General features: G+C 39.6%; 2 protein-coding genes across 2 annotated transcripts in view; one reads left to right on the top strand and one right to left on the bottom strand.

The window, feature by feature from the left end:
- The window catches only part of xab2 (XPA binding protein 2), a 110363-nt gene that overhangs the window by 80680 nt on the left and 14870 nt on the right, over positions 1-14813 (bottom strand). The window lies entirely within an intron of this gene.
- On the top strand, positions 4291-14633 carry LOC108166487 (myosin heavy chain, fast skeletal muscle). The gene is given in 42 exon segments (XM_081610105.1): positions 4291-4318; positions 4538-4586; positions 4680-4906; positions 5030-5173; positions 5261-5417; positions 5524-5551; positions 5641-5758; positions 5847-5939; positions 6022-6085; positions 6200-6298; positions 6387-6490; positions 6574-6712; positions 6805-6938; positions 6998-7091; positions 7094-7146; positions 7227-7397; positions 7516-7822; positions 7921-7994; positions 8074-8161; positions 8274-8391; positions 8477-8600; positions 8689-8825; positions 9005-9260; positions 9484-9726; positions 9833-10009; positions 10107-10252; positions 10336-10426; positions 10522-10911; positions 10999-11125; positions 11203-11321; positions 11407-11603; positions 11687-11870; positions 11966-12131; positions 12334-12458; positions 12555-12863; positions 12941-13144; positions 13233-13358; positions 13459-13629; positions 13724-13828; positions 13958-14053; positions 14165-14296; positions 14515-14633. Coding segments are annotated over 40 exon segments (5835 nt in total). The 5' UTR covers positions 4291-4318; positions 4538-4586; positions 4680-4699; the 3' UTR covers positions 14533-14633.

Genomic DNA, 14813 nt, shown 5'->3' with positions numbered 1-14813 from the left:
ACCAGAGGCTAAAAGACTTGATGGAAAAATTTATTATTCTCCACACTACAAAGTAGAAAGCACAAGGCCAGCTTTATAACTTTGTATTTGGTTAAATATTATAAAATAACACAAGCAAAGCAACATCTGTGTTTTAAATAAAAAGACAAGTGAAGCATTTTCTTTTACATGTATTTTAATACATTCATAAACCAAGTTTCATTACAACACTAAAGGAATTTCTTAAGTCATGCATTATCTCAACCTTGATTTTCGAGCAAGCTATGAAATTATAATTCCAAGAGGAATATAAACCTGATAAAGAAATATACATACTCTGAAACTGCCATTGAAACTGAAACTGCCGTTGCTGGCCAAGATAAAACTGGAGCTAGAATATCTTTAGGGACACATTTAAAAGTAGTGTCTTTTGCATTTAGTGAACATAGGCAACTGCAACAAGGAATATATCAACTTTTTAAAGGAAATTTTTTTCTTAAACGTGAATGGGATCATCCTCAATTTTTTTTTTTATTTAAGAAGTTTAGTTCTCTTTGACCTTCTACATCTTAGTAGGAAAAGACATTCAACACTGTTTTATTAAATTATGTGTGCAGTTTTACATCTAATGCTCTTCCAAGAAGAATTTACATCGAAACAAGAGCAAATCCAATTTTAAAATATGTAAAGGCTTCTTCAAACACTTACTGTATCAGGAAGATATTTTATATTCACTTGCTACACTGTATCCCTTCATCTACTACATAGTAAAACTGAACATGTAGCTGTGGTTAAAACAGATGCCTCAAGTCAGTGAGAAAATCAGTCAACGTTCATTTGGTCCGACTTATAAGTACTCTGTCATCTGTTTTGCACCCTGACACATGAGCACTAGCAGATGTCATCCTATTTTGGATTGTGCTGCTCTAGCTTATACCCCCATCTGAAAATATGAGCAGTCATCAAATAAATTAGACCTATAAAATATATCTTCCCCACAACACCCCTCTTTCCCAGAAATTAAATTCTCAATCCCAAAGCCACGTGCTATTGTCCTTGTACCAAATAAAAAATGCTAAGTCAATGTCTTATGACAACATGCGTGCAAGCTATTTCTTTCCTTATTTGGTCACTCCTCTACTTCCAGCTTTCTCTCATGCTAGTTTGAGCATTAAGCTGGGCACGATGGTGCGTGCGACAACCGTGCCACCTGTCTCAAAATTGACAATTTGGAAGGTGGTCTTGAAGAACGGGTTCGCCTTTACTGGCATTTATATGGTTCTCTAGCAAGTAAAATAAAGCCTGGGTCTCCAGGCTTTACTTCCTCCTCCCCAGGCTAACGGTTGCTGTTTTTATTTTATTTTTTTAAATATTTGAATAAATTTTTTTTTATCTGCGCAGTGGTGAAGTTGGTAGCATTGTTGTCTTGCACCAAAAAGATCATGTGTTCGAATCCCAGCCTGGGGTCTTTCTTCATGGAGTTTGCATGTTCTCCCTGTATGCATGGGTTCTCTCCAGGTATTCCGGCTTCCTCCCACAGTCCAAACACATAACTGTCATGTTAATGGACTAGCACGTTAATGGACAGCTCTCTTCCTCTGGAGATAGGCACCAGCATCCCTTGACACCCCACTAAGAATAAGCGTGTATGATAATGGATGGATAGATTTTTTTAATATACCAGTGACCCCAGACGTGTGGCTCTGTGTCTGCGCTCAAACTTGATAAAGGTTTTTGGGGTTTTTTTGTAGCACCACAATGAATCAAACAGTGTCATATCAAATTTCTTCTCTGGCAGATGTCAGGCAGAGTTGATGGGTGTGACTGTCCAAAGATCAGAGAAACTTGTACCATAAAGCCTGGGCTATCAAAGCTTTAATAACATAAAGCTACACAATTTTTTAAGTGTAATCAGAAATACGTATGTCAGATCATGATTTTTTGGTTAAAGTCAAGTTGTCATAACAAAGACATTTCAAATAATGTCAACTTTGTATTAAAAGTGTCATAATTTATCGAATGACACTTCATGACAATAGTCAAAAATGTTCATGACAGGTATTATGTCATGTTTATGACAGGGTTATGACAGTCTTATTCACAACCCGTCAAATAAAGTGTTATCAAATTATTCAAGCAAGACATGGAATAATTTTCCTGGTGGAAAACACAACTGTGTCTAAGTTCTAACAATATAACCCAATCTACAACAACCAACCAGAATTTCACTAAGTTTTTAATGAAGCCCACCACAGTCCAAGCACACAGCCCACACCAAGCAAGAGACCCAAAGGAGCCAGGTGAGGGACAAGCAAGGCATTGATTTACTTAATATGCTACAAGGACGCTGGGTCTCCATGTACTTAAAAAATGGGCCTCCACGCTGCTCAACTACGAATCTCCAAAATTCACAAAGACTCCTGAATAGGTGTCTAAATGGAATGAGTAATTTATTTGGAATATGTTTCAAAACAGGGTTGCAGATGCTTGAAAGCTGAAACTGCAACTCTTTCTTTCAGTGTTGTTTTTTCCCTTTTGACAAAGATGACTTTCTTCACCTCTCTTTACACCCATATGTTCTCTCTGTCCAGAACCTGGACATCATTGTCAACAAAGGTGTGATTTGTTCTTGAGGTGCAAATTTACAGCTGAATCTTGCCCCAGGCTGCTGACTCTTCTGTGTTGTACCATGAGTTGCTGAAGTTATTTGGTTTCCCTAATGTAGAAGGCAGTAAAAATGTTGTTGCAATGGACAGAATAAACAACCTCACTGCTGACTCCGCTGTTGACTATATGATGCTTTTTAATGTTTTAACAATGTAAAGTACTTTTAACTGCCATGTTCAAAATACTTGAACATGGCAGTTTTGTATAGTTGAAATGTGCTACACAAAAAACTTGATTGATTACTGTATAGGTGTTGAAACATCTTTAAGAAAAATTTATCAAATATCTGGTTGTCCTTGATTAAAGCCTGTTGTAGAAGACATGACTCAGATGACTGGGAATATACACAAGCACATATGGCACTATCTCTGTGGATGAAAGTCAATTGGTTGTTCAAGAACATCTCAGAAACAAGCAAAGCTGAAGTCTGACATAAACAGTGCCTCCGCCCACAGAAAAGTGAGATTCACTACACTGAGCAGTTGCCAGACAAAAAAGAAGCTAGTGCTCTAAAATAACCTTAGGTTATTTTCAGAACATTATCTAAAAATAATCTAACACAATAAAGTACATTTTAGATTAAAAATCTCTCTAAACCTAGGGTATGGTGCTAACAACATATCTAAATGTGCACTATAAATATATCTTCTTCACTATGCCAAACATGACTCATTGCTCCCTGCCTAAGCTGAATGTATTTTTGACCATGGTAATATTATCATCATATACTGCAGGAGAGCAAATTGAGACAGGTCCTGCAGAATTTCAAACATGAACCTCATCGTGTATACAATCCAGGATTATTTCTATCTTTAAGAAAATTCCCAATATTTTACTTGCTAAATTAAGTACTCTCCATATATATACATATTTTTATCTACCTTAAACCATGGTCATTAATAATATTTATGATAACTATTTTTTTCTGGTGTTAAATGACCTTAGCTGGCTTTATTTCAAACTCCATTCCTAAAAGATTTACAACACCTATCCAGTTCAAACGGAAAGTCCATTAACATTCTATTTTGGATGCCTGAGGCATTTCAGTCCTTCAGAGAATTCAAAGCTCATTAATTGATTTGATATAGAAATTTACAAGGTTCGCCCATGTGTCCTATAAACCTAGTGTTAACACATAATTTTTCAAAAATTAAGTACATTATTGCAATTTACCAGAAGGTAAACTGTAAACATTACTAATACTTTTTTTAAACACAGTCAAGATTAAAATTTTGTTAAAGGGGCTAGGCCGTTTATTGACTAATACGTATCCCAACCCCACTAAGGGAAAAGGGGGTAAGAAAATGAATGAATGGATGGACTAATACATAAATCAGTTACGGCAGTAGATTCACAATTTTCTTTTAAATGAATTAAGTAAAACAAAAAAATACTAGTGTATAGAACATCAAATACTATAGAATCCACATGTAATACTGATGTAGTTTTAATTAATTATTTATTTAATTAAAACTAATCTAGACAACCCATTTGTTGTGGGATCCTGAAATATGAAACAATTGTTTATTTGGGACAGCATCAACCTCAAGCAATGAGGTGTTAAACATTCCTGACCAAATTGAGTAGGGAACATATGCTGAGGAGGCTGGGCTGTTGTATATAAAGGCAGTAGCCCAAGACATTTGCTCTAACTGGCAGGCATCTAAGACAGGTGAGTGTAGTATAAGTGTCCCATATATTTTTTATGATACAATTTAACAGCATACCACTTAATTTATGTAAAACATTCTTTACTGATTACTTTTGAGTTAAAATATATGTACACATATAGTTTCTGTACTGGACAATTATACACCCAAAACACTAGAATCTCTTACATAGTTATAAAATCTTTACAAAACCTGTGCCCAACTATGTTTTTATTTTGTAGCACCTTGGCATCTCAGGACACTGAAGTATTTCTGTTTGCATCAGCTAAGGTAATTTTTCAGGAGGCAGTTATGAATTTATATTAATGTAATTTTGTTTTGTCTTTACTGTGTGGCTATATTAAAAACGTTTCATATGTTTAGGCTCCACTAATAGTGCAACCATGAGCACAGATGCGGAGATGGAGGCCTATGGCCCAGCGGCCATTTACCTCCGGAAGCCAGAAAGGGAGAGGATTGAGGCTCAGACCGCTCCATTTGATGCTAAAACAGCTTACTTCGTGGCGGATGCTGATGAAATGTATCTCAAGTGCAAAGTCGTAAAGAGGGAGGGTGGCCAAGCCACTGTTGAAACACTGGAATCGAAAAAGGTAAATCTTCTTGTTAATCATATTATTAAAAAAAACTTACAAACTCCACTTAAAATAAAAACACTGCATTAATTGAATGAAATCATTTGGGGAAAAAAAACATCATTTGTGTTTTTTCAATAGACTGTAACAGTCAAAGAGGATGACATCCACCCCAGAAATCCTCCAAAGTTTGACAAAATTGAGGACATGGCCATGATGACCCACCTCAACGAGCCTTGTGTGTTGTATAACCTCAAAGAGCGTTATGCATCCTGGATGATCTACGTGAGTTCTCAGCTGCATTTCAAAGAACTTAAAAGGAGTAATCATATTAAAATGGCTAAACATAGATTATCTCTTCTTCTGTAACAGACCTACTCCGGGTTGTTCTGTGTGGTCGTGAATCCCTACAAGTGGCTGCCTGTGTATGATGCTGTTGTTGTAGCAGGATACAGAGGCAAGAAGAGGATTGAGGCTCCACCCCACATCTTCTCCATCTCTGACAATGCCTATCAGTTCATGCTCACAGGTAAGATCAAAGACTAAAGTGTTTTTAAAGGAAAAAAATTAAGAGAACATATGTGCACTGGCATGAAATTAATGAGGCTATTAAAGTATTATGGTGTGGATTGCAGATCGTGAGAACCAGTCTGTCCTGATTACGTAAGTGTTGCACAAGCTCAATTGAAACATGTTTTACAAAACATACAAAAATTAAGGTTATAAGTCAAAATGTGTCTTTTGCACCTCAGCGGAGAATCCGGTGCTGGCAAGACTGTCAACACCAAGCGTGTCATTCAGTACTTTGCAACAATTGCAGCTCTTGGTGGCAAAAAGGACCAAGCGCCGGCAGCTGCTGGAAAAATCCAGGTGATTTATTCGTTTTAAGAAGAAACCGGTCTCCACTGTGTGTACTTATGTATGTACTGCAAAAATATTCACAACTGTCAATGTGCAGGGCTCCCTTGAGGACCAAATTGTTGCTGCTAACCCTCTGCTAGAGGCTTATGGTAATGCCAAGACTGTGAGGAATGACAACTCTTCCCGTTTTGTAAGTTAAGACAATGCTTAAATGTTCATTGATACTTAATGCTTGATTTTAGAATATAACACTTGCTATTAATTTTGCTTAGGGTAAATTCATCAGGATCCACTTTGGTACAAGTGGAAAGCTGGCCTCAGCTGATATTGAAACATGTAAGTATTACATCATATGTTTATATGATGTAATCAGTATTATCTATTATTAATTGATAATCTGTACCATGATTTCCATATCAAAGTGCTTACTTATATTTATGTAATTCTTAGATCTGCTGGAGAAGTCCCGTGTAACCTTCCAGCTGTCTGCTGAGAGGAGCTACCATATCTTCTATCAGCTTATGACAGCCCACAAACCTGAGCTCATTGGTAAATTATCAAATACTTGAAATTTGAATGTAGAAAATTGAAACTTAAAACACAAAGAAGCTACACAGATTTGTTTCTATGGTTTCAGATGCTCTGCTGATTACCACCAACCCCTATGACTTCCCAATGATCAGCCAGGGTGAAATCACTGTCAAGAGTATCAATGATGTTGAAGAGTTCATCGCTACAGATGTAAAAGAAAATTTGAGTATTTTAAAAAAGAATTTTCTTAAAGCATGTGTTTAGTTTTACTTAAAACTTATTTCTCTACACAGACTGCTATTGATATCTTGGGTTTCAATGCTGATGAGAAGTTCAACATCTACAAGCTCACTGGTGCTGTGATTCATCATGGCAACATGAAGTTCAAGCAGAAGCAGCGTGAGGAGCAGGCTGAACCAGATGGCACTGAGGGTAATTTATAAAATATCACCATTCCATCCTGTACAGAAAAAAGTATAAATTACATTATTTTTTTAACCATGTGTTTTGTTTCTTTCCAAAAGTGGCTGATAAAATTGCCTACCTCTTTGGTCTGAACTCAGCTGATATGCTGAAGGCTCTGTGCTACCCAAGAGTCAAAGTCGGAAATGAGATGGTCACCAAAGGTCAGACGTCCCACAGGTAATTTAAACCAGCTGTGATTCTAAGCGTTTGTTTGTTTGTTAACTATGTAAAGCTGACAATTTTCACTTCTAGGTGAACAACGCTGTCAGCGCTCTGTGCAAGTCTGTCTATGAGAAAATGTTCTTGTGGATGGTCATCCGTATCAATGAGATGCTGGACACAAAGCAGGCGAGAGCTTCTTCATTGGAGTCTTGGACATTGCTGGCTTTGAGATCTTCGATGTGAGTAATGAAAAACATCAAAAATTCATGTAAAACCATTTTTATTTCATAGAAAGATAAACAACTATCAATAATTACAGTTCAACAGCTTGGAGCAGCTCTGCATCAACTTCACCAATGAGAAACTGCAGCAGTTCTTCAATCACACCATGTTTGTCCTGGAGCAAGAGGAGTACAAGAAGGAAGGCATTGATTGGGAGTTCATTGACTTTGGTATGGACTTGGCTGCCTGCATTGAGCTTATTGAGAAGGTGAGTTGCTGTATTACTGTATTGCTGTATTGTATTAAACTAATAATATCCAATTTTTTATGTATATAATATGTCATTTTAAATTTGAGTTGTAATTTAACTTGGTAATTATTCACAGCCATTGGGCATCTTCTCCATCCTTGAAGAGGAGTGCATGTTCCCCAAAGCCTCTGATACAACTTTCAAGAACAAGCTGATTGATCAGCATCTTGGCAAGAACAGGGCCTTTGAGAAACCCAAGCCTGGAAAGGGCAAAGCTGAGGCTCACTTCTCCCTGGTTCATTATGCTGGTACAGTGGACTACAACATCACTGGCTGGCTGGACAAGAACAAGGACCCGCTGAATGAGTCAGTGGTTCAGCTCTACCAGAAGTCTGGAAACAAGTTGCTGTGCTTCCTGTATGCAGCTCATGCTTCAGCTGAGGGTATGTCAGTATACCAGATAACCCTAATTTAAGTAGATTAATCTGCCACGTGAGAATAACCCTGAATATACAGAGTGTTTTCACTGTCATAATTTCAGCTGAGGCTGCTGGTGGCAAGAAGGGTGGCAAGAAGAAGGGTGGTTCCTTCCAGACTGTCTCTGCTCTTTTCAGGGTATGGACATTTTTTTGACTCTCAAAAAAGTTTTGGTTTAAAATCATTCATGGAATAATTTTATGATGCTGATCTACAGGAGAACTTGGGCAAGCTGATGACCAACTTGAGGAGCACTCATCCTCACTTTGTGCGTTGCCTGATTCCCAATGAGACAAAGACCCCAGGTAAGAAGCTCAGTCATAGAAATTTGACATTAAGTTGACATTAAGAAATTTTACGTTATTATTTTGAGAAACTGTTGAATTATTTTTCACTAAATATATTACCAACCCTCAGGTCTGATGGAGAACTTCTTGGTCATCCACCAGCTGAGGTGTAATGGTGTGCTGGAGGGCATCAGAATCTGCAGAAAGGGCTTCCCCAGCAGAATCCTCTACGGTGACTTCAAGCAGAGGTGGCTGCTGTTGTCTTTCTGAATACGAATAAATGGTTTCAGATGTAAAGATGGAAAAAGGCAACATCCACATTTTCTCTCATAGATACAAAGTACTGAATGCCAGTGTTATCCCTGAGGGACAGTTTATTGACAACAAGAAGGCTTCAGAGAAGCTGCTGGGCTCCATTGATGTGGACCACACTCAGTACAAATTTGGACACACTAAGGTATGTTGGAAAACTACATTAAAGACATTGCTGGGAACAATTTCTTTGTGTCCATGTGTTTTAACTTGCAACGATTTTGCTATTATAGGTGTTCTTCAAAGCTGGTCTTCTGGGTACTCTTGAGGAGATGAGAGATGAAAAACTGGCTTCATTGGTTACCATGACTCAGGCTCTCTGCAGAGGATATGTCATGAGGAAGGAGTTTGTGAAGATGACGGAGAGGAGGTACAATAAAATACAAACACTGAAAATATGAATACCTGACTCTGTATTCCACTGCAAAACACTACAGTTCACACAACCTGTTGCTCAGAAAGTTTAAACTTTGGCATCAGAGTACTAATTGCAACAAATTTATATTGGAACATGTATATTTTGTGTTAACAAGATAACTCTGTTTTCAGAGATGCCATCTATACAATTCAATACAATGTCCGTTCCTTTATGAATGTGAAGAACTGGCCATGGATGAACCTGTATTTCAAGATCAAGCCTCTGCTGAAGAGTGCAGAGACTGAGAAGGAGTTGCAGAATATGAAGGAGAACTATGAAAAGATGCAGTCAGACCTGGCTACTGCTTTGGCCAAGAAGAAGGAACTGGAGGAAAAAATGGTTTCCTTGCTCCAGGAGAAGAATGACTTGCAGCTTCAAGTGGCTTCTGTAAGTACCCAGATTTCTTTATACATGTGTGATTATTAAATCATAGTTCCCATGTTCAACTCTGTACTTAACACAAGAGTGGGGTTATATCTTGAGATGAGGCTATAAACACTAGATTTGTGACAACAATGACCATATATTGTTCAATCATGGATTCTATTATTAAATAACTATTCATATAAAAGGAGAACATTAACATTATTTTACTCATCCTCAATCATAGGAAGTTGAAAATCTCTCAGATGCTGAGGAAAGGTGTGAAGGGCTGATTAAGAGCAAGATCCAGCTTGAGGCCAAACTCAAGGAGACAACCGAGAGACTGGAGGATGAAGAGGAAATCAATGCTGAGCTCACTGCCAAGAAGAGGAAGCTGGAGGATGAATGCTCTGAGCTGAAGAAGGACATTGATGACTTAGAGCTCACCTTGGCTAAAGTGGAGAAGGAGAAACATGCCACTGAAAACAAGGTTCACATCACAGAGACACCACTATCAGAATATACACCAATCCATAGAATTTATGAAATCTTCAAGCCAATACTTCAATTAAAATTGGGCATTTCAACACCTTTAGGTGAAAAACCTGACAGAGGAGATGGCAACTCAGGATGAGGCCATTGCCAAGCTCACCAAGGAGAAGAAAGCCCTCCAAGAGGCCCATCAGCAAACACTGGATGATCTCCAGGCAGAGGAAGACAAAGTCAACACTCTGACCAAAGCCAAGACAAAGCTGGAACAGCAAGTGGACGATGTAAGAAAACAGTTTATTTGTCTTGCTCATTGGGCATTAACCTAATGATGTAGTCTTTTACTGATTACTGTGTTTGAATGTACCTATTATACAATAGCTTGAGGGCTCATTGGAGCAAGAGAAGAAGCTCCGTATGGACCTTGAGAGAGCCAAGAGAAAGCTTGAAGGAGATCTAAAACTGGCCCAGGAATCCATTATGGATTTGGAGAATGACAAGCAGCAGTCTGATGAAAAGATCAAGAAGTGAGAGCAGACTATCTTTATTTTTCAACATGTGTTAGAGACATGCCAGATAATTGAGCTCAACACTGTTTTTTGAAATCCAGGAAGGACTTTGAAATCAGCCAGCTTCTCAGCAAGATTGAGGATGAACAGTCCCTTGGAGCACAGCTTCAGAAGAAGATCAAGGAACTTCAGGTAAAACTATTTAACCTTAATTGCCCCTGGCTGAATTTTTTTCAGGGATTCGCAGAGTGATCTTGAGTGATTGCTTCAATGCATTTGATTTCTAGGCTCGCATTGAGGAGCTGGAAGAGGAGATTGAGGCAGAGAGGGCTGCTAGAGCTAAGGTAGAGAAGCAGAGAGCTGACCTGTCCAGGGAGCTTGAGGAGATCAGCGAGAGGCTTGAGGAGGCTGGTGGAGCCACAGCTGCTCAGATTGAGATGAACAAGAAGCGTGAGGCTGAGTTCCAGAAGCTGCGCCGTGACCTTGAAGAGTCCACCCTGCAGCATGAAGCCACCGCAGCAGCTCTCCGCAAGAAGCAGGCCGACAGCGTTGCTGAGCTGGGAGAGCAGATCGACAACCTGCAGCGCGTCAAGCAGAAGCTGGAGAAGGAGAAGAGTGAGTTCAAGATGGAGATTGATGACCTGTCCAGCAACATGGAGGCTGTTGCCAAAGCCAAGGTGAGTGGATGGTACATGCTTTACAATGATCAGACACACAAATTGTGGTTCATAAGTACTTTTTACATTAACGTCTGATGGTTTCAGGGCAACTTGGAGAAAATGTGCAGAACTCTTGAGGACCAACTTAGCGAAATCAAATCTAAAAATGATGAGAATGTCCGCCAGCTGAATGACATTAACGCACAGAAAGCAAGACTCCAGACTGAGAATGGTAATTCACCTGACCTTAACCAGTGTATTACATTGATAAAATAAATCCCAGAAATAATGAATTTTTGACTTTTACAGGTGAGTTTGGTCGTCAGCTTGAGGAGAAAGAGGCTCTTGTTTCTCAACTGACAAGAGGCAAGCAGGCTTTCACTCAGCAGATAGAGGAGCTCAAGAGACACATTGAGGAGGAAGTGAAGGTAGAAAAGTCTGTTTATATTTTCTTTTGCCATGTATGATGAGGTCCATAGACAAATCTTTCCGCACTCAACTTGTGGTTTCCAGGCCAAGAATGCCCTGGCCCATGCTGTTCAGTCAGCCCGCCATGACTGTGATCTGCTCAGAGAGCAGTTTGAGGAGGAGCAGGAGGCCAAGGCTGAACTGCAGAGAGGCATGTCTAAGGCCAACAGTGAGGTGGCTCAGTGGAGATCCAAATATGAGACTGATGCCATCCAGCGCACTGAGGAGCTGGAGGAGGCCAAGTGAGTCATAATGAATGTCTCAGTTTAATTATGTGTAATTTTTATCATGCGTTCTTTCCAAGCAACACACCTTTTTAATTCAGGAAAAAGCTTGCCCAGCGCTTGCAAGAGGCTGAGGAATCCATTGAGGCTGTGAACTCCAAGTGTGCCTCATTGGAGAAGACCAAGCAGAGGCTCCAAGGTGAGGTGGAAGACCTCATGATTGATGTGGAGAGAGCTAATTCTCTGGCTGCCAACCTTGACAAAAAGCAGAGGAACTTTGACAAGGTACAGTTCTTGAACCTAAAATTGTCTTTACCCAAGGCAAGGCATTGTCCTTAAGATTGTACTTTAAATCAATTGCTCTATCCATACAAATGTAGGTTCTTGCTGAGTGGAAGCAGAAGTATGAGGAGAGCCAGGCTGAGCTGGAAGGAGCCCAAAAGGAGGCCCGCTCCCTGAGCACTGAGTTGTTCAAGATGAAGAACTCCTATGAAGAGGCTCTGGACCAACTGGAGACCATGAAGAGAGAGAACAAGAACCTGCAGCGTATGTAATTCCTGATTATCCACGGAATTGAGAAACTCCAAAATTACTGAGACACAGATCCTTTTTATGCTTCAGCCTCCATTAGCTTAATCAATTCTCTATTGATAAAGCTAATGGAGAATAATTCTGAAATTTCTTAAAAGTTTATATTTGGCAGATTTCTACTACATATCTTCATTTATTTATTTACTTTTCACTGCAGAGGAAATCTCAGATCTGACTGAACAGATTGGTGAGACTGGTAAGAGCATCCATGAGCTGGAGAAGGCTAAAAAGAGCGTGGAGACTGAGAAGTCTGAAATTCAGGCTGCACTGGAAGAAGCCGAGGTATGAACAGTAATTTTTAAAATACATCTACATATGCTTACTCTCATACCTTTATATTTCTGTCATCTAACCTTGTTGTATACCTGACCTTTCAAGGGCACCCTGGAGCATGAAGAGTCTAAGATTCTCCGCGTCCAGCTGGAGCTCAACCAGGTCAAGAGTGAGATTGACAGGAAGCTGGCAGAGAAGGATGAAGAAATGGAGCAGATCAAGAGAAACAGCCAAAGGGTGATTGACTCCATGCAGAGCACTCTGGATGCTGAGGTCAGGAGCAGGAATGATGCCCTGAGAGTCAAGAAGAAGATGGAGGGAGACCTGAACGAGATGGAGATCCAGCTGAGCCACGCCAACAGACAGGCTGCCGAGGCCCAGAAACAACTGAGGAATGTCCAGGGACAACTCAAGGTGAGTTTGTTATTAAACAAAAATTAAAGACTTTTAGAGGGAAACCATTCTGACAGCCAAATTTATATTGCTGTTAGGATGCCCAACTGCACCTTGATGATGCTGTCAGAGGTCAGGAGGACATGAAGGAGCAGGTGGCCATGGTGGAGCGCAGGAACGGTCTGATGGTAGCTGAGATTGAGGAGCTGAGAGCCGCTCTGGAGCAGACAGAGCGATCACGTAAAGTGGCCGAGCAGGAGTTGGTTGATGCCAGTGAGCGTGTTGGACTGCTGCACTCTCAGGTTGGGTTTTAGTTATTCACAAGAAACCAGGGCTTTCCAAGTCATGTAAACCACACTTCTAAATTGTCTCATTCTGATTAACTTTCAGAACACCAGCCTTCTGAACACCAAGAAGAAGTTGGAAAGTGATCTGGTCCAGGTTCAGGGTGAGGTGGATGATGCAGTACAGGAAGCCAGAAATGCTGAAGAGAAGGCCAAAAAGGCTATCACTGATGTCAGTTCACTGTCTATATAAATTGCTATCTCAACAGACTCAACAGTTTAATTTTTCCAGTGTTCAAATATTGCTGCTTAATAAACACCCATTTTTTCAGGCTGCCATGATGGCTGAAGAGCTGAAGAAGGAGCAAGACACTAGCGCTCACCTGGAGAGGATGAAGAAGAACCTGGAGGTTACAGTCAAGGACCTGCAGCACCGCCTGGATGAGGCTGAGAACCTCGCCATGAAGGGCGGCAAGAAGCAGCTCCAGAAACTGGAGCAGAGGGTATGAACAACATTTGCTGTAATGCACATAGTGTAATTGTTATATATAATTATGGTAATATTGAATTATGTCCTTTTTCAACATCTTTAAACAGGTTCGTGAACTGGAAACTGAAGTTGAAGGTGAGCAGAGACGTGGAGCTGATGCTGTTAAAGGAGTCCGCAAATATGAGAGGAGAGTTAAGGAGCTGACCTACCAGGTAATTATTTTAGTCTGTTTTCTAAACACTTACCAAGTACTTCTAATACCAAATAACATTACTATTTCCCTGTATACTATTTGTCGTGTTTACAATAAGTCTTTACAAACATTTGGTTTATGTCTGTAGACTGAGGAGGACAAAAAGAATCTGGCAAGACTTCAGGACCTAGTGGACAAGCTGCAGCTCAAAGTTAAGGCCTACAAGAGACAGGCTGAGGAGGCGGTAAGTGGTCGTCTGTCGTCAAACAAATAATGTTTCCTTTAAGGTAAAACATTGTAAAGCATTCATTTTACATTTATGTGAACTAAATAATTGTAATCTCAAAACTCTCAGGAGGAGCAGGCCAACACCCACATGTCCAAGCTCAGGAAAGTCCAGCATGAAATGGAGGAAGCTCAGGAGCGTGCTGACATCGCTGAGTCTCAGGTCAACAAGCTCAGAGCCAAGAGCCGTGATGCTGGAAAGGTAACATTTTCCTTCCCATCTCCCTTCTAAATATACTACAAAACCTATTGCAATGTAGAATCTTTTTATTTTATACAGAAAATAAAATCAGCATGTGTTAAACTATGCATGAAAATCAATATGTGTCAATATATAAGTGAAACTTCATACTTTTCTTTATGACAAGCTCCATCAGCTCTTCAAACTATTTAAGGTCCATTTTTCCTTCTGTTTTTCAGGGCGATTCTGCTGAATAAGAGACCAGACCTTCATAAAGCTTTTTAACAGAGTTCATAAAATATGAACCAACTGTTTAATTCTTCTTCCACTGTAATACTTAAATAAAAACTAAGCACTATCGTGTTGTGTATTGGAGTGCATTTTCTTGACATTGAAAATTAACATCAGATGAATACTAAAAATGTTTTTTCTCAGGAGTAACATGTTCAAAAAGTATTTTCGGTTACTTATTCTATTGTTAGACAGGGAGTCTGTATAACAGTACTGTAATTAAGCAAAACTATACAGCCATGGTTGA

This window comes from Poecilia reticulata, chromosome 8 (assembly GCF_904066995.2).
Source record: "Poecilia reticulata chromosome 8, P_reticulata-male-v2, whole genome shotgun sequence".
Classification (NCBI taxonomy): domain Eukaryota; kingdom Metazoa; phylum Chordata; class Actinopteri; order Cyprinodontiformes; family Poeciliidae; genus Poecilia; species Poecilia reticulata.
The sequence above is the reverse complement of the archived record's forward strand: the minus strand, read 5'-3'. Positions and strand labels throughout refer to the sequence as shown.